Genomic DNA, 27,606 nt, shown 5'->3' on the forward strand with positions numbered 1-27,606 from the left:
TGGATATCTTTCCGTCTGGCGCGGAGTTACTTAGAGACACCACCAATGTCTCTCAATTGTTAGACAATGAATTAAGCAATAACAAAGCATGTAATATATCATCAAGGACCATCTTCATAGCAGAGAGCTGGTTCACTATATTGCTGACCTCATTCATGTGCTCTGCCACAGAACCACCATCCTTGAACTTGAGATTCACAAGTCGCCTTATCAGAAAATTTTTATTAACAGCTGTCTTCCTCTCATACAGCCTTTGTAATTTCAGTCATAAGTTAGCGGCTGAGGTCTCCATAAACACATGGTAGAATACAGAATCGTCCAACCATTGTCTAATAAACCCCCCCTTCCAGTCCATCTTCTTTCAATTATCATCAGACATATCCTTAGATTTTGCTGATATGCCTGAAATTGGAGAATATAAGTCCTTGCAATAAAGCAAGTCCTCCATCTTAGCCTTCCATATGGTCCAGTTATAACCATTGAGGCTGATCATCCTTGATGAGCCACCTTCCATAATTCAAAACTGATCCCACTTCGTTCAATGAACCTAACTTTAATACCACTTTGTTGGGGGCCTTGCACAAAACCTTAGGATCTAGCCTCCCAAAACAAACTAGAATTATGGGATAATAAAGCAATGAAATAAATCAAAACATAAACCACACCATACAAGAGATTTTTATGTGGAAAATCCTCAAAGAGGTAAAAACCACGGGACCTCGTCCAGATCAACAATTCACTATGAAGTAGAACATTACAACCTTTTTCACTCACGCAGGAGTAGATAAACAATAAGAGAATAAAAGAAAAACGGAAAGATCTCACTGATCACGAGGATGTAGAAGCGCTGAGATGTAGAGTGCACAGTAGATCACCTCTACGAGCATAACCTCCCTTCCACAAGCTTCCCCCCTCTCTCTCTCTCTCTCACACACACACACACCTTTGATAGCCCTAAACCATTTAGCAAACTCTTGCAAAGCTTTAGGAAACCCTTTTGCATTACCTATAAAGGCCCTAGGCACCCCTATTTGTAGTTTAGGAAACTCCTTTCCTCACCTTGTCGCGAAAGGCCTTAGATTTCCGCAGTCCGCACAAGATCCGGACTCAAATCCGCGTAAGCTCGACTGGTCGAGCGCCACCCAAGACTGGTCGAGCAGCGCGGTGAACTACTCTGAATTTTCAACCTGCTGCACTGTCTCTCCCCTGAATTGAGGAGAAAAACCCCATTAAAAACTTCACAAGGTGCCCAGAAATATTCAAATCAAGCCTTCATCTATTTGGGGACCCTCCATCCATTTCAGTACGATGTAATACACTTGTTGGGTGTATAACAAACATTACATTGCAAGATTTCACACCCGCCTTATTAGAACAATACACAGGCGCATGCACCACAAAATAACTTGGGCCTGTTTGAATTTTCAAACCAATGGTAAATACATGGGAAATGGCTAATGATGATTTCCCTGAGCAATTCCAGCAGTAGTACCAATGCTTGATTTGACACTAGCTTCTTTCGACGCAAAAATCGATGATGCTATGAAAAATATGTGGGGCGCACGGTGATATATGTGGCTTATCCACACCGTCCATCTATTATCCCAACTGAAATTAGGGCATCATCCAAAAAGATGAGAAGATCTAAAGCTCAAGTGGGCCACACCACATGATTTAGGAAATCAAACACCTACCTTTAAAATTTTGTTGGGGCCACTGTTTCCTTTGGTGTGGGTCACTTGAGTGTTAGATCGGCCTCGTTTTTTGGCTCATGCCTCAAAATGTTATGCTAGAATGGATGGACGGCACAAATATATCATATATATCACAATGGGGCCCACGAATTTAAACCAGTCCATTGGGACCGGTTTTCCAACTAGAATTACGTATGAATTTTCAAACAGCCATAAGTGTAATCATTACTTATTTACAGTATATTTACCTTGTATCTGGAAAATCAAACACGGGAAAGAGAGCTCACTGTCGTGGAGGGATCGTACGTCACCCTTCGGTTATGAAAATGAACGGTTTAAGCTCCTATTTGAAAGATCTCAGAAGAATCCCCTTGCTGGATTTATGGATTGGAGTTGCCATGTAATTTTAGATAAAGAAAGATAAAGTTGAAGAAGAATAAAAAACTTCCAAACGTACGGAAGGTTTCATATAGAAATTATTAGGTGCATTTCAGCGAATCTATGAGTATTTTTAAAGAGTTAAAATATTAGTTTTATTTTTTGTCATTTTGTACTTTTCTTTAATCTCATATTGGATGGAATGTGAGAAGAAAAATTACTTATATATTTTTGCTCAACATAAAATCTTGTCAAGTGTATTAAACTATGCTCAAGCCCATGCGCGCGTGTAGGGGATGTAGTTGGTGGGAAATCTATCTCGAAAATCTTTAACGGAGTGCGTGCGCACATGCACAACTGCGTATATTCGTGCATAAGGCTATTTCCATAGTGCGAAACATGCCTTCGTCATTCGGACATGAAAAATGTTGCGACCACTTTTATTTAATAGGTCTTTTTCAAGACATGACTTTGAGGCTTTAAAAGAGAGATTAGGGTTAGAGTTTCTGCATTGCTAAAAAGGAAAAACCTTCTTCCACTCTCCAAGATCTTATTCTCCATTCTCATCTTTTTTTAAATTCAACTTCTCTGTGGGCAAAATAAATAATATATAGTGTTGTGTGGTGTTCTATTGGTGCTGATATACCACTAGCAAGTGCACGATGTGTGGAAACATTATTGGGAAGTTGTATCTTACGAGATAGCAGCGTTGACGACCTTTTGCATGGGTACTCTGCACCAAGGAGCGTGAACTATCTCAAAGATAGCGACACGTACGTGCCTCGATCCAACGTTGATTTGATCGTGCTACGTACATATATATGAATAATATATATATATATATATATATATATATATATATATATATATATATATATATATATATATATATATATATATATATATATATATGAATAATATATTTGCAAGATAATGAATTTGAATTTGATAAAAATAAATTATTTCTAATGTTTTAAAATAACATGTGTAACATGTGTTAGATATAATTATTTAATAAGCCCAGTAACAAATGCATTTAACTAAAATTGATGCAATTTTGAATCTCAAGTGGGCCACAAAAGTAAGGTTAGGGCGTCAAAAATCAGAATTTTGAGTAGGCCTGCTTGATGGCCCCGCCCAAAACACTTAAAAATCGGGGATAAGACCTAGCCGGGGCCTGGACTAACAATCCTAATTTCAGAGGATGGAGGGAAAAGCCAAATATCTAATTTAACCAACACTTTTGTTGGTCTTGGGAGGATTTCAATGGTTGGCATTTTGCCCCACTGTTTCAATTAATGGTGTGTCCCACTTATATTTTGGATAAGGTGAAGTCTTACATAGATCCGCCGCAAATGATGAGCTGAATAGATTTCACACCAACATAATAATGGGCTCCTAGGTATTTAGGTCCCAACAGCTGCCTCGTCTCAACAAGAAGGGGAGTGGATTTGGTGTGGCCTGGCCTCACATCATGCGGTGTAGCCAGACTGTGGGGCTAATTTAATATGTGTTGCATTTCCATGTTGCTCATTCATTTTGCAAGCTCATTTTATGCCATAAGGTCCAAATATCAAATAGACCACACAATTGGTAAGAGAGGTGATTAAACGCATACCATTAAAAACCTACTAGGGACCACTGTTATGTCCGCTGTAATGTTTATTTCCATCCAACCATGAAGGTACAAAATAAACATTAGCTTGATTCAAAACTTAGTTACCCTAGGAAGTTTTCAATGGTCAATCACCACTTTTCTTGTGGTTTGGTCCACATGAGACTTGGATCTACTTCATTTTTTTTATTTTTTTTTCTAAATTTAAATCATGCATTGAAATGAGCTGTAAAAACGGACAGGCATCGTGGATATATAATATGTATATCAAGGAGGGCCCGTGGTCGGTGCCACACCGTGTTGGGTGAGGATAGGCGGCATCTAATCTGGTCCCTTCGAGAAGGGAAGCAAATTGGCTGGTGTACCATACACCACTAACCTGGCTGGTGAGGGTTTGCGCCGTGTGTGCGTGAAGAGAGCGCTAATGCTCCTCGAGCTCAAAACGGTTCAAAGGACATTAAAGTAACATGGCCCACAATTTTGCATTTATCACTTTCACAGCATTTATCAATTCCATGAGCTTATTTTAGAGCACGATCTCAAAAAAAAAGGCATATTCAAAGCTCATGTGGACCACAAACAAATAGAATGACGCAAGATAGACTCTCCACCAACTCAGTTGAAACATTCATGTAGGGCCACCATAACATATATTTTCCATCCAATCCCTTCATTAGTTCACACGAACAGATATCAAGAATAAAAACAAATATCATATGTATACAAAACTTTTGTGACCCAGGTTTCAATGGTAGACATTCAATTCCCAATATGAGGCTACCCCGGCTGACGGTGCCCTTATATGAGATGGGAAGTGTGGTCCACTTAATCCTTGGATCTGTCTTAATTTTCAGTTCAAACCTTAGGATAAGCTCGCCAAATGGATGGAAGATTTGGATATAACAGATACCTCATAATGGACCCATGGATCTTGGTGGTGGTACTCTCCCGCCAATCCACTTCCCTTGAGAAGGGAGTCGGATTGGCTACTCTCCCCTCCACCAGCCCGATGGCTGCTGATCGGTGCTATGTAGGCCCCACCATAATGTATGTGTTTTATCCATTCTACTTATCCATTTTTACATATCATTTTAAAGATTTATCCCAAAAATGAAAGGGATATAAATCTCAGGTGAACCATACCACAAAAAAACAATAGTGATTGGATATCCACCGTACTGCTTATTTGACATTCAATCTGTTAATTAGGTCATACGGACCAGATGAAGGCAAAATACAAAAGATAATCTTGATCCTAATAGTCTATGTTCATTCAACACTGTTCCTGTAATGTGGTCCAGTTGAGCTTGAGATATACCTTATTTTTCATCTTATGCGTAGAATGATCTATAAAAATAGATTGACGGAATGGATGAAACACATACATCATTGTGGGTCCCACCGAGCACCGACCACCAGCCATTGGCCGATGGCAGGGGAGTAGCCAATCCGTTTCCCTTTAGAAGAGGACACGTGTCGCCCTGACAAGGCAAATCTTCGTGGCATTGCCAAACCGTCAAAATATCCCTCGCCCAGGTCGAAAGTGGGGACTGCGGAGAATGCTCCTTTCGACTTCATAGTTGCGGCATAAGCTGCTTCTCCCCGCCATTTCTCGTCAGAAACCCTAGATCGGCAACGCCTTCCTCAGCAATGGCCTCTGGTAGTCCTTCTTCTCTCTTACACCTTCGATCCCATCCCTCTTTCTCTTACATCTGATCTTCTTTCCTTTTTTCCATTCAGCGGCTCTGGAAGAACAGCAAGAGAAGCTCCGAAGAGCCGTCGACGACTGGCGCTGCCGGAGCCACGATCTATTGAAGAACCTGCTCAACGATCCTCACGGATCTTCGTCCGCTTTCGATGACATCTGCAGCTCGAGTTCTGATCCGGTCCGCGTCTCTGCGGAGCCATTAGAGCATTCAGACGTTTCAAACCTCGTCGAATCCGATAACGTCGCAGTCTCTAAGTTCGTCACTGTGCTTTCCTATGACTGCTTTGAAATATCGAGGCTCTGTCGACGGGTATGTGTGCCTTATGTTGTATCCTCAATTTCCCTTTTGCATTTCATCATACATATTGCGTTATTGGAAAATTGGATGGGAAATCTGGAATACCTGTATCTGATTTGGATATTTGTGGGGGCAATCATAGGTTGTGTGGAAAAATTCATTACATGAATGTTAGGAACAGTGCAAAAGTAAAAGATTCAACAGAAAAAATCTGTGCTAAGGAACCCCACACCTGTAATTTAGATCTTAGTTTGTAATACGATCAGATGAATGTTGGGTCGAGGTGTGTACGTGTTACTATCTTTGAGATAGTTCTGCAAAAGGTTGTCTATGCTTTTATCTCCCAGGATACAACCCCCAGCCCTTCTCTCACTCAGCATGCACTTGCTGGCAAAGAAACAACACTAGTAGGACACCACCCAACACCTTACTGATTTTTCTTTATGCCCACAGAATATGATTTTGAGTTATGATGAAAACGGAGAAGAAGCTCTCGGTGAGGGAGGAGGGTTTTCTTTTATCTTTTTCGATGTTAAAACCCTAACCCATATCCCTCTTTTTAAAGCCTCAAAACCATATCAAGGACTCGATATGGAGAAACAACCGTTTTACATGCCCGAATAATGGAGGCACTTTTCGCACTATGGAAACAACCATATCCAGATGGGTACATTCAACGGTCACGATCAAATCAATGAATTAAAAAATATTTTATCTGTTTTTTTTTTTTTTAGAAGTACGCATAATAATCCCCCACTTATTTCAACCAAAATAAATATAGAAAAAAAGGAACTTTTGTGCATAAATGATGGTAGCAAAAAGTCTTGAAGTGAATCGTGCTTGAACTATAAGAAAATAGTGAACGAGGTCTTGAACTAAATTTCTTTCAAAGTATATCGTACACGAAACACACACAGAAGTTTAAGATCTATTATAAGGTGTTAAAGAGTTGCACTTTACAGCCATATGCATTATCCCGGTTTTCATGAGCGCTCTAGAGAATTGCCCGATTCTCATAGGAAGCGGTCCCATTTCTACACTCATATATGTGAGTTTATCAATGGTGTCTCTCCAATAACTATCACTCGACCTTAAACAAGGCTATAAACTCATTAAGGGAGTTATCCAACCTTAATTCATTATAGAGATTCGCATTACTAACATCATTGAGAGGGACAGAAATAATTGCTCTTAAAATGTAATGCAATTCATCTAAGGAATCACATGGAAACTTGTTTGTCTCATTGAACGTAATTCTCGGGATCTCTAGTCCTTAGGTTGGGTTTCTATTTCCCGTAATTCAGTCTTTTACGTGCTTAAGTCCCATCTCACTCGATGTTTTCCAGACATTTTCTCTAGTTAGAGCTTTTATCAAAGTATCCGCAATATTTACATTAGATCTTATAAAGTATAAAATGAATATACAATTTTTTAATAATTGTCTTATGCAACCATGTTTTAGACGGACTATATCCTTCCACTACTGCTGGAAAAATTTGATAATGAAGTCCAAGATCACAAGTCCGTTTGAAACATGGTTGCGTGAAATAATTATTAAAAAATGGTGTATTCAATATGGACTTTATAAGATCCAATGTAAATATTGCGGATCCTTTGACAAAAGCTATAAATATAAAAAATGTCTGGATAACTCCCTTAATGAGTTTATAGCCTTGTTTAAGGTCGGGTGATAGTTGTTACAGAGACACCATTGATAAACTCACCTATATGAGTGTGGAAGTGAGTCCGCTTTCTATGAGAATCGGGCAATTCTCTAGAGCGCTCATGAAAAATGGGGTAATGCATATGGCCGTAAAGTGCAACTCTTTAACACTTTAGAATAAATCTTAAACTTCTGTGTGTGTTTCGTGTACGGTATACTTTGAAAGAAATTTAGTTCAAGACCTCGTTCACTATTTTCTTGTAGTCCAAGCACGATTCACTTCAAGACTTTTTGTCATCGTCATTTATGCACAAAAGTTCTTTTTTTTTTTTCTTTTTTTCTTTTTCTTTTTCCCATATTTATTTTGGTTGAAATAAGTGGGGGATTATTATGCGTATTTTTTTTAAAAAAAACGGATAAAATATTTTTTGATCCGTTGATTTGATCGTGACTGTTGAATGTGCCCATTTGGATAAGGCCGTTTCTATAGTGCGAAACGTGCCTCCGTTATTCAGGCATGTAAAACGTTGTGGCCATTTCTCCGTATCGATTCCTTTTCGAGATATGGTTTCGAGGCTTAAAAAAGAGGGATATGGGTTAGGGTTTCGACATCGGAAAAAGAAAAGAGAAAACCCTCATCCCTCACCGAGAGCTTCTTCTCTGTTTTCATCATAACTCAAAATCATATTATTTGTGGGCATAAAGAAAAATCAGTAAGGTGTTGGGTGGTGTCCTAGTGGTGTTGTTTCTCTACCAGCGAGTGCACGCTAAGTAGGAGAAGGTCTGGAGAGTTGTATCCTGGGAGATAGAAGCGTCGACGACCTTTTTGCACCAGTACTCTACATAGAGGGGCATGAATTATCTCAAAGATAGTGACACGTACGCGCCTCGACCCAGCATTCATCTAATCGTACTACAAACTGAGATCTAAATTATAGGTGTGGGGTTCCTTAGCACATATTCTTTTCCGTCGAATCTTTTACTTTTGCACTATTCGCTAAAATGCGACTGACGCTGTATAAGAAGTCTTGGAAGAGTAAATAAATAATAAATGCAAAATGCTTGCAGTCATAAGCTACAAGGAATTATACCATACTCCCGCAGAGTGGGGCATATCATACACCTGCATATGGGGATGGCAATGGGCTAGGCTGGCCTGCAGGCCAATATTTTGAATAGTATCAGTGGGAGTATCAGCTGGGCCGAAAACGATATGATACGGGGGTTGTTGAACTTGTATCGGCCAATATGGGCTTGTATCAGCCAGATTTTTTAGTTTTTGAAAAATATATTTGAAAAATATATTAGCAAAATAGGAAACAATGTAAAACATCAGAACGTGGCTTATACACATGAATACAAAAGTATGGAGAAAAATAAAGGTGATCATTTAGCCCTTCTTCTGATATTTCCCAAAATGGTCCATTTTGATTTGATTTGTCAAATCCCACTCAAATCATGCATTTTGATCCTCAAAATAAGCCTAGATCTAGTCTAAATTCAGTTTCTAAGTTTTCTTCATGGTCGAAATGAAGAAAGAAGCATGGGGGGGTGGGGGGGAATTGCCCGATATGGACCGACATGACCCTTCCCCCCCCTCCCCTCCTAATGAACTGTTTTGGCCCCTGTATCGCGTATGGGGGAGCCTAATACGGCTATGATATGGCTGATTCAGTTTTGATACGTAAGTGATATCTAAAATCATGCCGGCTGGACTTGCTTCCGAGGCGGCTTTTGGCCAAACCCAAAAAATCATAGGGAGACTCACTTTACACATGGAATGTACTTACCTCAATCAAAAGATTCCCAAAATGTCCAAATCATTGGCCTGATGATGGGTGGTGTTTAAGCCGAAAATAACACATAAGCGATGGATGTACATGTGCAATGACCTACTCGATACATGGAATGCACTTTCTTCAGTCCAAACTGTCCAAAATCATGGGCCCCACTTTAGATGGGGGTTGAACCCAAAAATTATGCTTAAAGGACGATCCTAAAAATTTGTTTGTGGGTCATAAAATGGACGTTTAGAAATGAAAACAGCAAATTAGTAAAATATTCAACTAGCTAATGTTTGTTAGGTGGATGGCTAGGATTGTCAAGAAAATGTGTTTTTCAGGTTATACCCTCTATAGTGGGGCCCATGATTTGGCTTTTCTGGGCATGTTTGGTTGTTGGCCAATTCTATGCAAAATTCAGTGCAGCCTTGACATTGCAGCAAACAATGCGCCACAACAGCCACATAATAATGATCATTTGACCATGTTCAGTACAATTTACTTTCCTCAACAGCACTACAGAGTTGTAGTATTCCAACTTGGTATTTACATTGTGTACTGCACTTTTAACAACTCTTGATGGTTAACAAATATCATCAGTACTGCATCTGCTGTTGCAACATTGGTTTGTGCAATATTTGTAGGCTTCAAGAAGTATATACAGACAACTGCTTTTGTTTGGCTACCGGTCAAGTTCTCAAGAGATACTTTTGGAGGGAGAGCCGCAAAAGGCTTTCGGGCATTCATTATCACTATTTGTGGAACTATCTGAGATCTCCAGTCGGATGAGTGAGGTTCTGGGCAATTTACTTCAGCAACTGCATTCCATTTACTCTTTGCAAGACAACAACAGCAGACCATACAAATCATTTAAGAATATGACACTCAAAAGCGCATTTACGTCATTCGGTGATGGCCTGGCCATGTTCCTTGTTTTGGATGAAATTTTGATGCAAAATGGGCACATAAACACTTACCTCTCCTTATTCACGAGGTATGGAGCTTCAGTTTCTTTCAAAATTTGATGCAATAGTTTGAATCTTCATATGCCATAGAATATGTGTATAATTCTTTTCTATGGGTCCTCTTGTCTGATTAGATCTTTCATTCCTTGTATCCAAGATGCTAGTCCATGTATACTTCTTACATGAAGGAAAATATTTCCAACGTCCTTTCAGTTTAAGTTTCTACCTTTCTACACATGCTATAGCAATCAAATCTCGGTCATAGCCATATTTATCCATGCGACTCAAGTTCTTCTTTCAGTTGAAAGCCTGTATATGATTTAATGCAGTTGGGCAGCCGTAGAATTCATCGTATTCATTTAAAAAAACACGGAATTCCCTGTTCTTCTCTTGCCTCTTTTGCACGCTGTTCCATTTTTGCTCCTTTTTTTTCCTTCTGCAGGTTACCCTAGCATATTAAGGCAGTTGAACTGTTTTCTCAGTCAGAGTCTACTACCCTCTAGAATTTTAGTCAATATTGTATTTCAGGTCAAGAGGAAAATGTTTTTTTTTTTTTTCTTGAATGATCAGAGAAATAAGTTAACTGGCAAGGAAGCTGTGCAAAAATATAAATAGTATGTATAGAAGTGTTCCTGATGAGGGGAGCAGTTGTTTGGAACAAAACTTGGCGTGGTGATTGTTCTAATCTTGGAAATAAGGATTGCTCTAAAGCTTGAAATGGTTAATAGATGTCTTAAAAAGATGTGGCAGAAGGATGAAGGGAGAGCGGAGAGATTGAGAAGGATGTTTTGATCATAGAATTAGAGCTGGATGGGTGAAGTGGTGGTGTCTCTTTGGAGTTCTATGTATGATATTCAAAATCGGTACGGTAACGGTCATAACTGTTATGCATTACGGGGTCGAAACGGCCGTTATAGAAAAATGGGCTGTAATAGTCCCGTAACGGACCTATAATGGTCTAGTAACAACAATTTTCAAAAAATAAAAAACGGCCATAATGGCCGATACGGGGCTGTAACGGCCGTTACGTCCCATATCATGACGGTAATGGTGGTGGCTGTTACGGCCACCGTTACCATTTTGGAACACCTTGGTTCTATGTGATCGCTGCATACCAATGAAATTGAAGGGGGACTTTTTAGGATCGTTGTAAGTGTAGTGGAAATTAAGATCTTGAGATCGACGAGCGGCAAGACAATGATAAAATTAGGAATAAATGCATTCAAGCCTCAAGGGAATTTAGTAGTAGCACTGATAGGTTATAACAGAAGGGAAAACAGACTTAGATGGTTTGGCCTGTGCAATGGAGACCAAAAACTGCACCGTTAGGAGTGAGTCGGTTCAAGTTGAAGGCTTTGAAAGGGCAAGGGGAAGGCCCAATAGGATGTGGGTAAGAAAAGAATTGGGGACTGAGCAATGATAAGATTTGTATGGATGTGGAATTGGGTCCATACATCATCTGATTGCAGATGAAACCAGTGATGTTGAGCTAATCATTGATGTATTCAAATAAAAGAAGAAGAAAAGACTTGAGGATGTATGGTTTAACTAGCGATATGGTCCATGATAGAGTGGAGACTGGAGAGGTGTACATGATTCTTGTGGTTAATCCCAATTAGTTGGGATAAGTATTTTTAGTGTCAGTATTGCTACATGTATCGCACCCTTGGCATGCAAAACATATTGGGTATTGCATGGAAAATATTTCATGCATCACGTAATGTATTGCCATTTTTGGGAAACATTGGGAAATTGGTTGAATTTTTCAATGAAACTTTAGTTGATGTTCAAAAAGACATTAATACACACTTGGAACTCAAAAGATCACAAAAAACAAGTACACACGATAAGTTTCCTTTGTATGGGGTCTTAAATTGTGTTGTCTGATGGAAGTGATGCAACTATATTCAAAATCAGTTTATATAATTTAAATCATAGTAAACATATATGAAAACACAATCAATACATTCAAGAACCAAATTTGTCATACAATGTACAATGTATTTATTTAAAAAATATATATTTTTAATTAATTTTTATAATTTATAAAAATAAATTTACTTTTGAAAATAAATGAATGAGTGTGGTTGATGTTAAGATCAATGTACACTCATAAATACATAATATAAGACAAATAACATTTGGTCAATGCAATTGCTTTTTTTTTTTTCCTTCAATTTTTTCTTTTACTGATTTATCGATATTTTAATTATTATTATTATTTTCAAAAAATTACAAAAGTTCTGACAATCTGTAGATCAGCCTCCAAGCACTCTCAAATGATTTTTCTACATCCTAAGTGCAAGTTAAATGGGTGAAATTGAGAAAATTTCAGATTTTTTTAAAATTCTCCTATTTTCCCCAAATTTGAAAATCAGAGGTCATGATTGAGCATGCAAAACATGCAAAATCATAGATTCCTAACTTCATTCCACATATTCCAAGCAATTTAAATAAGAGAAAACAATTTAAATTAACCAAAGCTTACCAATTGAATTTTTGGTACCACACGCTCTCTGTTCTCAATTTCCGCGCCCAAATCCCCTTTTCTATCAAAACAAAAGCAATGTAATGCTAGCAAAAGAATTCAGAGAAAATCGGTTTTTTGTGGAATTTTGGTAAAAATTTCAAAATTTTCAGAAGGGGATCATAAGTGCGATATCATCGATATGTGCGACATGAATCGACGATATCATGGAACATATAACAACGACATTTTTCAGAATATTGCAATGTATTGATATATCGTTAATATCACGATATATCAACCGATACTAGGAAGCTTCCCAACTACAGCCAAATTTCATATTCTCACTGTGTGATATTGATAGTATTGGCTTGGCCGATATTATTGATATTGCAATCATTTATTGGTATAAGGATTTGGTGATGATGAAGGATGGAGGAGGGAAGATCTCAGGGAAAAACCTTTAATTCCGTTCAATTTTTTCAAATTCAAGAATTGGGTGAATAGTTTGCAACAGAAAAAAGAAGCCATGTTTATGTCGAGCACATTGATAAACAATTTTCAAGGATCTTGAGTTGATAATGTAAGATGATGAGCCTTGATAAAAGAAATCCTTCCAAGGGTTAAGGCACAAGTGATTTGGATAGTTCCTCCTCTCCATTGCCTTGATGGAATCTTTTGTATGATCTTATTTTTTTTCCCTATCCTAATAAAAATTGATAAAAAAAGACATAATAATAAGACTATCTATTTTGTTCAAAAACTTGAAAACTCGACTTGACTCAATGTCTAGTTAGGTAGGGTTGACTCTAGACTTGAGGGAGTCGTAAACTGACTTGATTCGATACTATCTAATACGATATTTATTGCAAGTAGCGAATGGCAATTTTACCCACCTAATTACATTTTTGGAAACACCAAACTTTGAATATTCAAAGGACATGGATACGCATTTTAGTTAAAAACAAGGGTATTTTGATAAGTTGGAGGCGTGTGGCTGGTTAGCCAGTTGCAATTGAGATATTGAGATTTTACCTGAAAAAAGCCCCTCAACGGCATGGATATTACCTGCTCATGTTCTCCGTGCTTATATCCTGTAGCTTGTCACCTACGACTTCTCTCTCTCTCTCTCTCTCTCTCTCTCTCTCTCTCTCTGTGCAAGTAGTTAGCCTGCCCTTTTCTCTCTCTGCATGTATCCCACCCTCTCACTCATTCTTTGTGTTGCATGCACCCTCTCCTTCCCAAGATTGCTTTGATCTTCCGTTCCCTTTCTCTATCATGTTCATTGCACCTGCCATAAATGTTATCAAATGGCATCAACAATCACATGAGACTCTAGGGGGTTGTGCGCACATGCGAATGCATAATGGCAAATGCGAATGCTTAATTTTGGCTGATTTGGTTGCATGCGTTTCTGTGCGACAACATCACCCCCAATAGTACAAAGACTGCATATGCCAATGGTGCCAGCCATACCCCCTGGTAATATCTAATGCAAAAAGGGAAATTGGGTTCTTGGACAAGGCTTCCTATGTCGTACCCTTTCAATTTTCTATATTTTTTTCTCTTTTGTAGACTTTTTCTTTTTTGAAGTTGAGGCTGGATTCCTGCAACGCTTGTTGAATATAAGCTTATTCTACGACTATATGCATGGGGCCCACTGTGATGTGTGCATGTCATCCACTCTATTCATCACTTGAGTACCCCTCATATTCTCCTTTGAGGCAAAAATCAGGCAGAACTGTAACTTAGGCAGGCCACATGATGCAGAATCATGCCTAAAACCACTAAATCATGTGGCGTGGTCCACCTGATTTTTTGAATGTCCTGAATTTTTACATATCCTTTCATCCTATTCGAACACATCTTATGAATGGATTGGACGGAATATACAAAACATGGTGGGTCCCACACATCATATTGAAGGTTATAATGGTGGGTGTCCCCATTCCTACTGCACCATCTATTTTGAACCTGTGCTACAGTTTTCTTTTGGATCAGTCTAATTTTCTTTTTGATATTGCGTGAACTTGAAGGGACTCACCTTATGGACGTAGTGTATGTGGATGTGGACCTTAGATAAAGGTGTGCCACACACACGTAGTTGTAGGCTAAGCTTTTTCTACAATAGTTGCATGGAAAAAACTTGGTTATAAAGAGAGTGGTGTGCTTGCAACTGCCTTTGGGAGTTACCAACAGAGAAAAACTTTGATAATTTGGCAGCGTGATGCTTGTAAGCAGTCACTTAAAATTACTTCAAAATTGTGTATATGCCATACAAGTAATTCAAATGAAATGCTAATTTTGGTACTAGTTTAGATGATTCATGAACTAAAAATTATCCTTATTTGATTACCTGACCATCAGATTGATGGACATTTATTAGACGATTTAAAAAAATCTTTCCAATGGTCTTATTTCAACAAGCAAGCATCTAGGAATACGAGGTTATAATTGTTCAACTAATCTGATTTTTGGACCTTAGGAACAGTCCCAGTTTAGTGGTTTATTTTGAGCTAATATATGCCGTGTGTACCATTTCCAAGTGCCTGCATCTCAAGCGTCATGTGCAGCCAGAGTATCAGTCACTCCCCGTTACCAAAAACCACTCTTGGGGGAGAGCCGTCCTCAGTTGGTGCACATGGCTTGTTGTTTATTGACTGAGTTCATCAATATATTATGTCCTAATGTGGATGACGTATGTATGAAATATTGGACCTATGAGGCATTCTTATTTGCTGATTGGTGGCATCAAATTAATGGCAGAAACTTAGTATTTAATGGTCAAAGGAAAAGTAGTGGATAGAATTGATGAGTTTGATTTATATTTGAATCATAACCATCCTTATTAGGGATTAGTAGATGAATCGATTGAATGGATAGTTCACTCTTGCATGTGCACTGCATGTTGCTTTGCTTCTTGCTAGTATAAGTGAAGAGTATCTGAAGAGATGAATATGTAAAATTACTCTCTGAAGAGATGAATATGTAAAATTACTAGAAGCAATAAATATATAAAATAGCTAAACCACATATAGAGGTTGTGGGTTGCCGGTAAATGGCATGTGCTTCCAGCGACGAGGTTGCAGGTTTGATTCTCATAGGCTTCATTTCTTGATCAGCCAATTGATGGAGCGACTTAGTCAGTATGAGTAATGCAGGGGCATTTTCACACTGAGCTCAAGTGGGATGGCCTGTGGGATGCAGGGTCACACTCGGGGTGGGCAGCCCATGTGAGGTGGGTATCTTGTGTGAGGTGGAACCTATGTGATGTGGGGGCCACGAGGGGGGTTCGGTTGAGGACCTAACCCACGAGATGTGAGGCTTGGGCTATGAAATAAAGGGATTGATTCGCTACGCTCTATCAGTTCGAGCTTTTAGAGCAAGTAGTTAGTTGTCCTGCATCAAAGTGGTATCAGAGCGAGAGGTCTTGTGTTTGAGACTGCTCACCGGGGGTGATTAATGCAGGGGCATTTTCACACCGGGTTCGAGTGGGGTGGCCTATGGGATGCAGGGGCATACTCGGGGTTGGTGGCTCGTGTGAGGCGGGCCCCACCCGTGTGAGGCGGAACCCATGTGATATGGGGCCCACGAGGGGGGTTCGGCCGAGGACCTAACCCATGGGATGTGGGGCCGGGGCTATGAGATAAAGGGATTGATTCGTCACGCTTTATCAGTTCGAGCTTTTAGAGCAAGTGTTTAGTTGTCCTGCATCACTGAGTCACATTGAGTTGTATCAAGTTGGATTTGTCATCCAGCTGACTTGACAAGTCTTATGGAGACCGGACCAAGTCACTCTTGTGACCATGTTTCCTAGAGACTTGGCTCGAAATCTTGTTGAGTTGACTTGAGTCGGTTTTGGGTCAAATGAGTGAATTTTCTAACTATGACTAGACAGCTCCAAGCAAATATAGATGTAGGAGCTTTTATGAATGTCTACTTCTCTAATTTTCTATATTTTTCTGCTTTTATGCATCCGTAGCTTATTATTCTGCATTGCAGCAACCATATCTATCCCAATTACTGTATGTTAGCATTTTCTTCTCTGCTATGATTCATGTGCCCAAGCTTTCATTTGCAATTTCCTTTTTTTCCTTTTTAATAATTAGCCCGAACCTTACTGCAAACAACTTCATTTATGAAAATCTGAAAGTTGAAAGTTGCTTTGAAAGATCTCTCATAATTTTGTATTGCAGGATGCTGAATAAGATGAAAATGGAGGTTGATAACTCTGGCATTTCTATTGTGGACCTGGACTGCCTTGATCAAGTGGTCAGTCACCTGGAAAAGCATTTGGATGTTGGTTTGTTCCGGGTAAGAATTGTAGTGTAACAAGTGTTTACTCAACCTTATTGGTAGGTTGGATGACATTCCTACCTTCAAGTTTTTCTTTTTCCTTTTCTTTTTTCATGGTTTGGATGAAAAATAAATTCACAATAGCAAATCTAATGGCAGACATGCCAAATCCATAGCTTAAGAGATCTAAGAAACCTTGTTGCTTGTTCTCAGCGTTTATTGCAGGAAGGGTCACCATGGCAAGACACACTGCAGAAGGTTAGGTGCAGCAGAAAATTTCTTGATGCATGTACTTCTTGCACTCATGATGGTTTGTCAGACATCCTTTCACGGCTTGGTAAGGTTACATACCTCTCTTTACAAGTTTTGGACTTCATCCTCTCTTGCACTGTAACAAGTTCTCATTCACATCAATTGCTTAATCTGTACAACAGATACATGGAAGGAGTTTCCTTTTGATCGTATTAAAATACTGAGTTATGTGGCTCTGGTTTTATTTGGAGCTTATGCTTCTGGTATGTCTTTCCAAACCCAACATGTATTCCAAGTCTTCTGCTTGCAATCTCTCATAACTTGTTACTAATCTAGGACTGATACTACTCACATAAGCTTAGTTGTACTGCAGTCTGGTTATCACCGTGAATTCTTTCAGCTTGTTATTCTTTACATGGACTTTATTATTCTAGTTGCTTCAATTTGAAGACTCTTTGATGAAAGTTTCACATAATCTGAATCAAGCATAATAGTTTCCCTTCTGAGAATTTCTTTGCACATGCAGCTGAAGCTCCAGAAAAAAGATTAGGGAAGGTGATTCTGGAAATGCTTCAAGTGGTCCCTGTAATCTATATCAAGGGGGGTATTAGGTTTATGCTGTTTGACTTGTTGAAAAATCAATTTCCTCAGTCATTATCGTCTTGGCCTGCTTTGAGGGAAGCTGCTAGGGAGTGGGATGCCACGAAGAGCAGTTATCTAATACGTCTAAATGAGATGCATTCAAGGTATGTTCAAAATCTTCCTTCAATGCATTTTATTTACTTACCTATCTAATACGTCTAAAAAACATTTGCTCATGTAAACTGTAGATGAAGTACCTCGTTATTATGTTGTGTCGTAGATATTGAAAACCAAATGCCAATTTTAAGGATGATTTTCTCTTCAGTTCTTGTTCATATTATTGGTCATATTGTCTTCTTAATGAGGAGATGATGATGATATAATATGATCAATAATATGTTAAGATTTTGTACCAGGAAGCACCCCCAAATGACCATTGTCAAGATCTTGGGTTGGTAATTCAAGAAAGCGGAGAGTTGAGAAGCATGCTGATCATAGAATTAGAGCTGGGGGGATGAAGTGGAGATGTGCCTTTGGAGTTTTATGTATAGTTGCACGAAGCATGAAGGGGCAACAGATTTGCGTGTGTGAGCAAGGATGTGTCCATTTCACAATGTTAGCAAGTATAAACAGCTAGGGGGTGTGAGCGGGATTGTGTATCCAAAGCGTGTTTCGAAGTCGAGCAGCACCTATTTAGAAGGATCTTGCAACTAATGATGTAATCTCCGCATACTGATCAAACTGTAGGGCTAATTTTATAGGATGGCTATTAGAACGCCATGCTTTATGGGATAGAATGTTGGGTAGTTAAGGAACAATATGTTCATAGGATGATTGTTAGCAGAAATGAGGATGTTGAGATGGATGAATGGCAAGACAAGGATAGACATAGAAATGAAAAGATTGGATGAAACTTAATAGTAGCACCAATAGGTAATGAGACGAGGGAAAGTAGAGTTAGATGGTTTGGCCATGTGCAACGGGGACCAAGAATTGCATCGGTTAGGAGTGAGTTGGTTCAAGTTGAAGGGTCTAAAAGGAAGGGGAAGGCCTAGAAGGACGTGGGGGGAGGTAGTAATAAAAGACTAGATCTACAGTGTCACTGATGATATGGTGCTTGATAGAGTGGAATGGTGGCGGAATAGGATCCATGTAGCTGACCCCAATTAGTTGGAAACTTGGAATAAGGCTTGATGATGATGATGATGGTGATCATTTCCTCAATGAGATTGATCTGTGCAATTTGGACTTGCATTAACATTCGATCATCTACTTGCTACAAACATTTAGAGCTCCGCCTAAAGATAGGAGCCATCACTTGCAAAGAAGAAGAAGAAAAGAATAGGACTCACATGCATATTAGCTAGTCAAGACATTGACTATACATTACATCATGTTTGTCCACCCACACATACTCCCACATGCAACATGCAATTCCATGCGATTCGATCCACATGTGCACAAGTCTAATAATTTCTCGTTTGTATACTAGATGTCACAAATGAAACAACATCTTTAAGGGTGAAATGACAAAAATAAGTTGTGCTTTTGTTTGGTCATGTTATTGGTCATTATCTCTATTGAAATGACAAAATAAGTTATAGCTTTATTCTTTGGTTAGAGCAATGTTGTCATAATCGTTATCGTATTGTAAATCGTAAAGAGGTCTGAATCACATCATATCATAAATCGTAAGATTTTTTTTTCAGGTTTTCATAAAACATGTCATAAAAAATTAAAAAAAATTGTATATAAATAAATAAAATTTAAAAAACACATCAATCATCCATTTTGTATTAATATGCAAAAAACAAAAGGATCTATCATATATATATATATATATATCATGTCATAATCAAGTTAAAAAAAAAAACCCCTTTTCCCATCCCATGTACATGTAAGTCTTCTATATGATTCAAAAAATAACATTTTCCCCATCTCCATATACATGTATAATGTGTATGTATTCTCTATTCATTTATTTTTATAATTTAAAAAGGAAATAAAAAGTCCAAACAAATCTGTTCTTCATCGGCTGTGCCATCCTCCTCCTCATCACCAATGAGGTCAACATTATCAACATCATCTTCATCTTTAGAATTTGATGTTGAAATAAACTCATCTTCCTCCTCTACTTCTACCACTTTCGCTTTTCTCTTTGCCTTGCTTCGAATAACAAGTTTTCTAGGACTTGCAAAATAGCTGTTGCAAAATTCATTATAATATAAGACCATTAATTAATAATTATAAGATTGCAAGACTAAACAATAAGAATATGACAGCGAGTCATACCACGTCGCCCATTTGGCCTTGATGTGGATCCGCCTACACCTTGCACATCCTCCAATCCTTTAACAAAGCATTCACCCATGTCCATCTATGTGTTATCTGTAGGAAGTGTTGGATCCTCTTTCTTTATGATCCATTCACCATCACATTCCGTATTTGATAAGCATATAGGATCAAGCCATTGGTCATTCTCTCTCTTTGCATGACGGACTTCGAGCCGGAGATTATATTTTACGAAGACTATCGTATTCAATCTCTATTGCTCAATTTTTTTCCTCTTCTTTGAATGTATCTGCAAGCCCATGAACGTAATAATATAAGGCTATTGGTCACTACAATCTACATGGTGAATTCATAAGTCGATTAATGAATTCAATAATGTCTCCCCTGCTCAATAGTGCTCTAGTTGTGCTCACAACCTGTAGCACTACATGTCAAAATTAAAATACGAAAAGCCAGCTTCTGCAATTATGAACACTTGTCTTCGTAACTCTCCCACCATAGACCTAAAGCACACAATCATATATAATTTATATAAATAATATGCACACAATCAAACTCAAAGAAGCAAAATAATTGTAAGTAAAATTACCTGGTTGTTTTGTTGTTCTAGTTAATTTTGCCATCTCTCTTCTAAATAAACCACAGGCCTTTTTTAAGTTGTCCATCTACTCATCAATGATGATCCTTTGCCTTGAATCATAGACCATTCTTTCAATACAATCATATAGGCCGGTTTTAATCTCTAAACCAGATGAAAATTGTCATCATAATGAAATCTAGGATATAAGAAATAAGCTGCCGCATGTAAGGGACTATGCAACTGAAGATTCCACCGTTTGTCTATGATTTCCCATTTAGCCGAATATCGCTTTTTCACTTCTCCCAAGTTTTTTGCTATAGCCTTTTTCGCCCGATCCATCGCTTTATAAATATATCCCATGGCCGACCTCTCATCTAAATCAACTATTCGTAGCACCTTGACTAATGGGAGATTGGTCTTCAAGCAAAACTTGATATATGGCCAAAAATCTACATCGGCCAAAATTATGTCTTGAACATGCATCCCATTTACGGTCTTGGAGAAGCTGCTACCTTCCCATTCTTTGGAGGTAAACATTGACCTCATGCTAATTCTGTTTTCATGAATGCTTTTTTAAAATAACACGCAGCAAACAATGTTACGGTCGGTTGAGTCAACTCCCTCTTCGCGTGCTTCCCATCAAATTCAAGACCGAACAACGTTTGTAGATATAGACCATTATGGCCCTTGCTTTCACTGCGGTCTCTGAATGAACTTGCAGCTTTCTAATGCTTGCAAGCATTAGGTCTATGCAACGTGCCGCACATGGAGACCAAAATAACGTCTTCCTCTTCTCCATTAACATCTGGCTCGCCTTCACATAGGCGGATGCGCTATCTGTCACTACTTGCACATCGTTCTCTTCACCCACTTCATCAATCACTGACTCGAGCAACCCTAACAAATTGTCCGCATTTTTTGAAATATCGGACATATCAACAGATCTTAAAAATACCGTACCACTTGTATTATTAATTAAAAAAATTGTAATCAATTGATTCACTCCATCGTTCCACTCATCTGACATAATTGTACTTCTGGTCTTCTCCCATTCCATCTTATAAACATCAATAGATTTCTCTATCGATTCAACCTCCATTTAAAAAAAATTATTTCTCACTTTATGATACGATGAAAGCTTCAAACCCGGCCCAAATGCAGCAACCGCTTCCATCATTAGTGTGAAGAATGGGCTCTTTACAAGATTGAATGGTAGAGCATTCACATATAGAAAACGCGAAATAGATAGGCACACTGTCTCTGTCTCCCTTCTTCCAGATTTTATTTAGAGTGGCTTGTTTTTCTTTTAGTCCACTCTTTCCCATAAAATCATCCATTGTTCTTTTTCTTTTTCCATCACCCATTTCATCGATATCATTAATTATAGGAACCCTTCCAACATCATAGGCCATCTCTTTTTGTTGTTTCTTCTCGCCAACATTACCATCCAATAATTTCTTGAATTTTTTTTGCTATCTCATCACCTACTTGGGGACATGCCGCAACATTCTTCTTCGTTCAAGTTAGGTGATGTTTCATTTGAAACACACCTCCCCAATATGCATTCCCACAAAATTGCAATGTAGGTGAAGATTATTGTTCTCATCCATCTTTGAACAATACTCCCACGTAAGATCATTATCCTTCGTCTTCGATTTCTTTCCCATCTTCAATGCTCAAAACAAACCAACATGGCAAGTCGGCAACACACAAGTGACAAGTCAAGCCTACATATATATTAAGAAAAAAACCATTTAGGCCCCACGCAAACATAGAAGATTATGAATTGATTAAAAATGAGAAAACTCTTTATAAAAAACTATTTAGGCCCAGACAAACTCGAAGTGATATTATAATGTATGTGGGGGAATAAATAACTTTTAAACATAAAAGCCCTAAAAAAGAATTGCAAAAAACTTAAAAAAAATTGAAATATTCTAATTTTCTTTTTTGAAAATCCATATTTTCACCAATACAAGAAAGAAATGAAATAGAAAGGAATAATTGAATATTTTATATGTATTTTTATCTATTTCAACGTAGAAATTGAATGCAACAAGTAGTGTTTGATTCCGTTGAGCGATGAAAAAGATATCTTGATTTCTTTCTCTAGGTTTCCTATGGTCCACAAGCTCCAAAAGTCTCCAAAATCTCTCAAAAGTTGCAAAAAGATATGTTTTTCTAATGAGGGTGGGGCCTAAATTCACTTTAAAACAGAAATCCCTAAAAAAAACTGCAAAAGAAAGAAAGAAAGAAAGAAAATCGAAAATTTGACCGGTCGCTACCTGTTTTGCGAGTGCATTATTGAAATATATGATTCGATTTGAATCATACGATTCACTTTGAATTTCGATTCGATCATACAATTCAGATCGTACGGTCATATGCTACGAATCGTATGATTTGTCTCATGAATCATACGATAATGACAACACTGGGTCAGAGCAATATACATTATGGATTATGCTCAAAATATTTTATTGCTGTTTCACATGGTATCATTGAATGTTATTGTTTACTAGATTAATTTATAAATCATATGGCCAATTCTTTGGTCAAAGGTTTCGTGAAACTCTGAACTAGAACAAATCTATATATTGGGTACTCGCTTCCATCATGATTGACCAACACACACACACACACACACACACACACATATATATATATATAAACTCTCATCATCATCATTTGAGCCTTATCCCAACTACTTGCGGTTTTCTACACAAACCATGTTCCACCATTCCACTCTATTGAGGACCATATCCTCAGCTAAACCATAGGTCTCATGACTTGTTCGTTAGCATTTGAACCGTTTGGAAGGAAAGAAATTATGGAGAAGCTATTTTCAGAACTAGTTAAATGACAATCACTTTGACATCATAAGTTACTCAGATGACGTCAGAGTCCATAGATACTTTCTTATGATTAGGACATCTGAAGTGAAAGAAGCTTTGAGAAAGATAAAAATAGGATATGCCCTTGGACCATATGGTATACCAAAAAAGGTTTTGAAATGTATGGGAGATATTGGGTTATTTTGATTTTTTTTCGCCCTCTCTTTTTAAAGGTAATGATTTTGTCAAGTAGGGGACCAAGATGGTTTAAAGAATACAAAAGCAATCAATTTACAAAAAGGGATTCCAAATCGACATCTCCGATTGACATTACAACCCAATCCTTTACATCCAAAATATCTTTCCTAAAAAAATCTATGGCTCCCCCACTAGAATTTCAAAAGTAACAATTGTTATGTACCCCTCATAATGCACAAATTCCAGCCAGTAAGGCCAACCTCCAACAGCTCCTGATGATCTTCCCAACGTCTCCACCCTACCATGAAAGAATGGAATCCTTGATTGATGCAGACACCACCCATTTTACCCTGAAGCAACCCAAAAAGGTGATCAATTGATTTGTAGTTCCTCATGCACAACAGACAAATATTAGTAATTGTCATTCTCCTTTTTCTCAAGTTGTCGATCGTAAGCACTGTGTTCTAATCCACCGACCAAGCCAACGCAACAAACTTTGGAGGGGGGCCGTAAGACCATAGGAGGGAGGTATGTGAGACTTCCTTAAATTATCCCCTCGTAGCAACCCGTAGAAGGATCAAATTGATAACAGGCCCGAACTTGTCTTTGGACCAAACCATTATGTCCGATGTTGACGAATAGGGACATGTATCCAATAGGCGTTTTGACAAAGAGAGGAATTCTTCGTACTCTTCCAACCACAAGTCCCTCCGGCATGGGGGAGTTCACAGTACCCTACAATCGAACAACGAGCTGTAGAGGCTAACCATAACTCTCAGATCCAAGGCAATACTTGCTAGACGCGGGAAATCGACATGTAACCTTCTGTCACCCAACTATATATCCTCCCAAAATTTGATTCTTTTCTTGTCACCTAGAGCAAACTTTATCCCCTTGAACTTTTTCCTCAATATAGCTTTCCAAAACCCAGTAGCTCTATACAAGGAAGGATGATTCTTTCAACCACCAACCCCCTTCCACCACCTTGTACTTCCTAACAGTTACTTCCTTCTACCAACTGTCCTCTTTTGTCCCAAATCTCTAAAGCCACTTTTCCAACAATGCATCGTTCATGATGTCCAACTTCTTGATGCCTGCTCCGGTGTCCCTAAATGGCTTACAAACCCCCTCCCACTTCATAAGGTGAAACTTATGCTTATCCTCAACCCCTTTCCATTAGAAATTGTATCTTAGCATATCCAATCTGGTCAGTACTTCCCTTGGGAGTCTCTCGCTCGTTAGATGAGCTGGTAGAGACAATGGAGTGTGTGTGAGTGATCCAGGGTTCAATCCTTGGTAATGTTAGCTTAAAAAAAAGAGACTTTCCTTGGCCACTTGAATAAAGATAGAAAGTAGATTGGGAGATTCGATAAGAGTTAGTTTCCCCCCTAGGGAGAGATGTTGACGCTTCCAAGCAAACAACTTTCTCTCAACTTTTTCAATCACCATGTTGCATAGGTGCTTCGCGGGCTTACCAATACATAAGGGAAGACCCAAATAGGTAGGGGGGAAAGATCCAACCTTACACCCATACACGTTTTTCAAACAATAAGGTCTCCACGTGAGAGATGCAATTCCTGGCATTTGCATTTGTTAACATTCTCCTTTAAGCCTGAGTCTGCTTCAAAGCAGAAAATGATCTTCCTCAGATTGTCCACCTCAAAAGTATCTACCTCACAAAAGAGAATGGTATCATCCACAAATTGAAGGTGAGATACATAGAACTCTCCTTTGTCCACTTTGAATCCACTGATTAGATTCATCGAGACCCCCTCCTCCAACACCTTATTTAAGCCTTTCCACTACTACCACAAACAAAAACGACAACAGTGGATCCCCTTGCATCAACAGTCAACCCCCTCAAGGAGTTGAAAAATCCTTTTGGTGATCCATTGACTAGAATTGAGAGTTTGGCCGGCTTGATGCACATGCTTGGATCCATCATCTCTGCTTCTCACCATACCCAAGTCTGCCCAGCATATAAAACTCATAATTGATGTGATCATACACTTGTCTAGATCAAGATTGCATACGATCTCACCTTTACCTTCCTTGTAGTGAGAGTTAATGCACTCACGTAATCAAAGCACTGTCTAGAATCTAACGACCCTGCACAAAGCACCTGAGACCTTGGATATTACAAGCCCTAATGTGGATCAGAGCCTTGTAGCCAACACTTTTGGTAGGATTTTGTATGAAGCACCGATAAGGCTGATTGGCCTGAAGTCCGACAACTGCTCGGCCCCCTTTCTTTATGATTAAGGTAGTGAAAGATGCACCCAACTCCGAAGACACATGACTATCTTCAAAAAATTCAAATATGAATGATAATACATCACCTTTGACCAACTCCCAAAAAATCTGGAAGAATGCCATGGGAAAGCCATCTGGACCTAGTGTCATGCTCTTCTCAAAGCCTCCATTGCCGACTTAATTTCCTTTCTCGATTGCGTGCTTTTCAAGGGACACCGCCATGTCTTCTGAAATCCTTGGAAAATTTAGGTTGTCGCGCCTCAAAAGCTGCCCTCTCTCTACCCCGCCTGATAGGAGATCTTTATAGAACTTAATAATTACATCACACACCTTAGATTTTGTCTTCTAATCTCTCGCCCTCTACCTTGATTCTCTGGATCTTGTCGCTTCTAACTTTGGCACTTGCTAGACCATGAAAGAATTTCGTGTTCTTATCCCCCTCTTTTAACCAAACAATCCTTGAGCGTTGCTTCTATTTATCTCCTTTTCCTCCAGCTTCTTTATGTGTTCTAGAGCAAGAGCTTCCCCTTTTTTTCAATTCCTCTTCCATCAACTCCATACCCTCTTGCCTTATATCTACTGCATGGATTTCTAAGAGAATGGGCCCCAATTCCTAATCCCTGCTTCCTAGCACCTCCCTCCAATCAATCAACTTCTTTTCGAGGAGTTCCCTAGATGGCCCTCCACAATAAAAGACACCCACCAATTAGTCACCAGATTAGTGAAGCCCCCCACTTCGAGCCATGGAAATTCAATTCCGAACAGTTTAAGCCCCTGGTCATCCTCCTCCACCTCTAATGAGATTGGGCAATGGTCTGAAATTGGTCTTGGGAGAATGCACTATCACATTAGGGGAAATTTCTCAATCCATTCTACCGAAGCAAAGAACTGGTTGAGCTGCAATTTGGTCAACCTCTCTTGATTGTTGGACCAAGTAAATTTCATGTCCCCCATCGAAAGATCGACAAGTTCATTCCCCTACACCCAATCTGAAAAATCCCTCATACTCCAAGTCATTCGGCCTCCTGATGACTTCTAATACGAGAATCTATTTACTAAGGTCTCCTCCAACACCACGAATATCTTGCTTACTACATCCAACTCTTCCCACAACAATGCAGGTTGGTTGGGGAAATTTGGGCCGTTCATCGCACTGAAAACCCAAGATCGTGATCATTTTTGTCAAATGGAATAAGTGATTGTGGGTTATTGCGATTGCACAATCGCATATGCCATCTCATAACCCAAGGTTTTTTTTTTTTTTTTTTTTTAATAATAATAATAATAATTATTGCATGTGCCATCGGACAATCGCATATGTGGTTGCACAATCTCATAATTGCATACTTATGGGTATATGCTCCCAAAATGTCATATGCGATCTCATAAGCGCTTATGTGGTCACATATGATAACATTGATTGTGATTTAGGCTCTTGCTTGGGTTACTTTGATTGGCAAAGTTGTCCAACAAGTATCCCATACTATGAAAATTTAGGAAAGTGTGTTTACAATGACTAGGCTTCAGACGAATGTATCACAAAATCAGTTTGGTTACATGCTAGAGAGGTCTATTGCAATAGTTCCTACTTAGACAAGTGATGGAGAAATATAGGGAGAGGAGGAAGGATCTCCAGATGGTCTTTATGTGACTTAGAGAAAGCTTACGATAGGATCTCTAGAGAGTTAGTCTGGTGGGTGTTGGGAAAGAATGGAATTTCACGAGAATGTATTAACATGATTAAGGATAT

General features: G+C 38.7%; 1 protein-coding gene across 8 annotated transcripts in view; it reads left to right on the forward strand.

Annotated features, from left to right (window-relative positions):
* Positions 1-5,187: 5,187 nt before the first annotated feature.
* Positions 5,188-27,606, forward strand: part of LOC131248403 (uncharacterized) — a 42,860-nt gene continuing 20,441 nt past the window's right edge. For 6 of the 8 annotated variants that reach the window (XR_009172220.1, XR_009172219.1, XM_058248679.1 and 3 more), the window contains exons 1-7: positions 5,188-5,347; positions 5,428-5,705; positions 9,782-10,131; positions 16,766-16,883; positions 17,079-17,202; positions 17,300-17,380; positions 17,644-17,863. Coding sequence is in view for 6 of the 8 variants with exons in the window: in XM_058248679.1 (XP_058104662.1) it covers positions 5,338-5,347; positions 5,428-5,705; positions 9,782-10,131; positions 16,766-16,883; positions 17,079-17,202; positions 17,300-17,380; positions 17,644-17,863 (1,181 nt within the window). In the remaining 2 variants the exon portion in view is untranslated. Of the gene's footprint in view, positions 5,348-5,427; positions 5,706-9,781; positions 10,132-16,765; positions 16,884-17,078; positions 17,203-17,299; positions 17,381-17,643; positions 17,864-27,606 lie in introns of those variants that run through there. The other 2 variants (XM_058248682.1, XM_058248684.1) reach the window with 2 other exon arrangements.

Source organism: Magnolia sinica, chromosome 6, assembly GCF_029962835.1.
Source record: "Magnolia sinica isolate HGM2019 chromosome 6, MsV1, whole genome shotgun sequence".
In the NCBI taxonomy this organism is placed as follows: domain Eukaryota; kingdom Viridiplantae; phylum Streptophyta; class Magnoliopsida; order Magnoliales; family Magnoliaceae; genus Magnolia; species Magnolia sinica.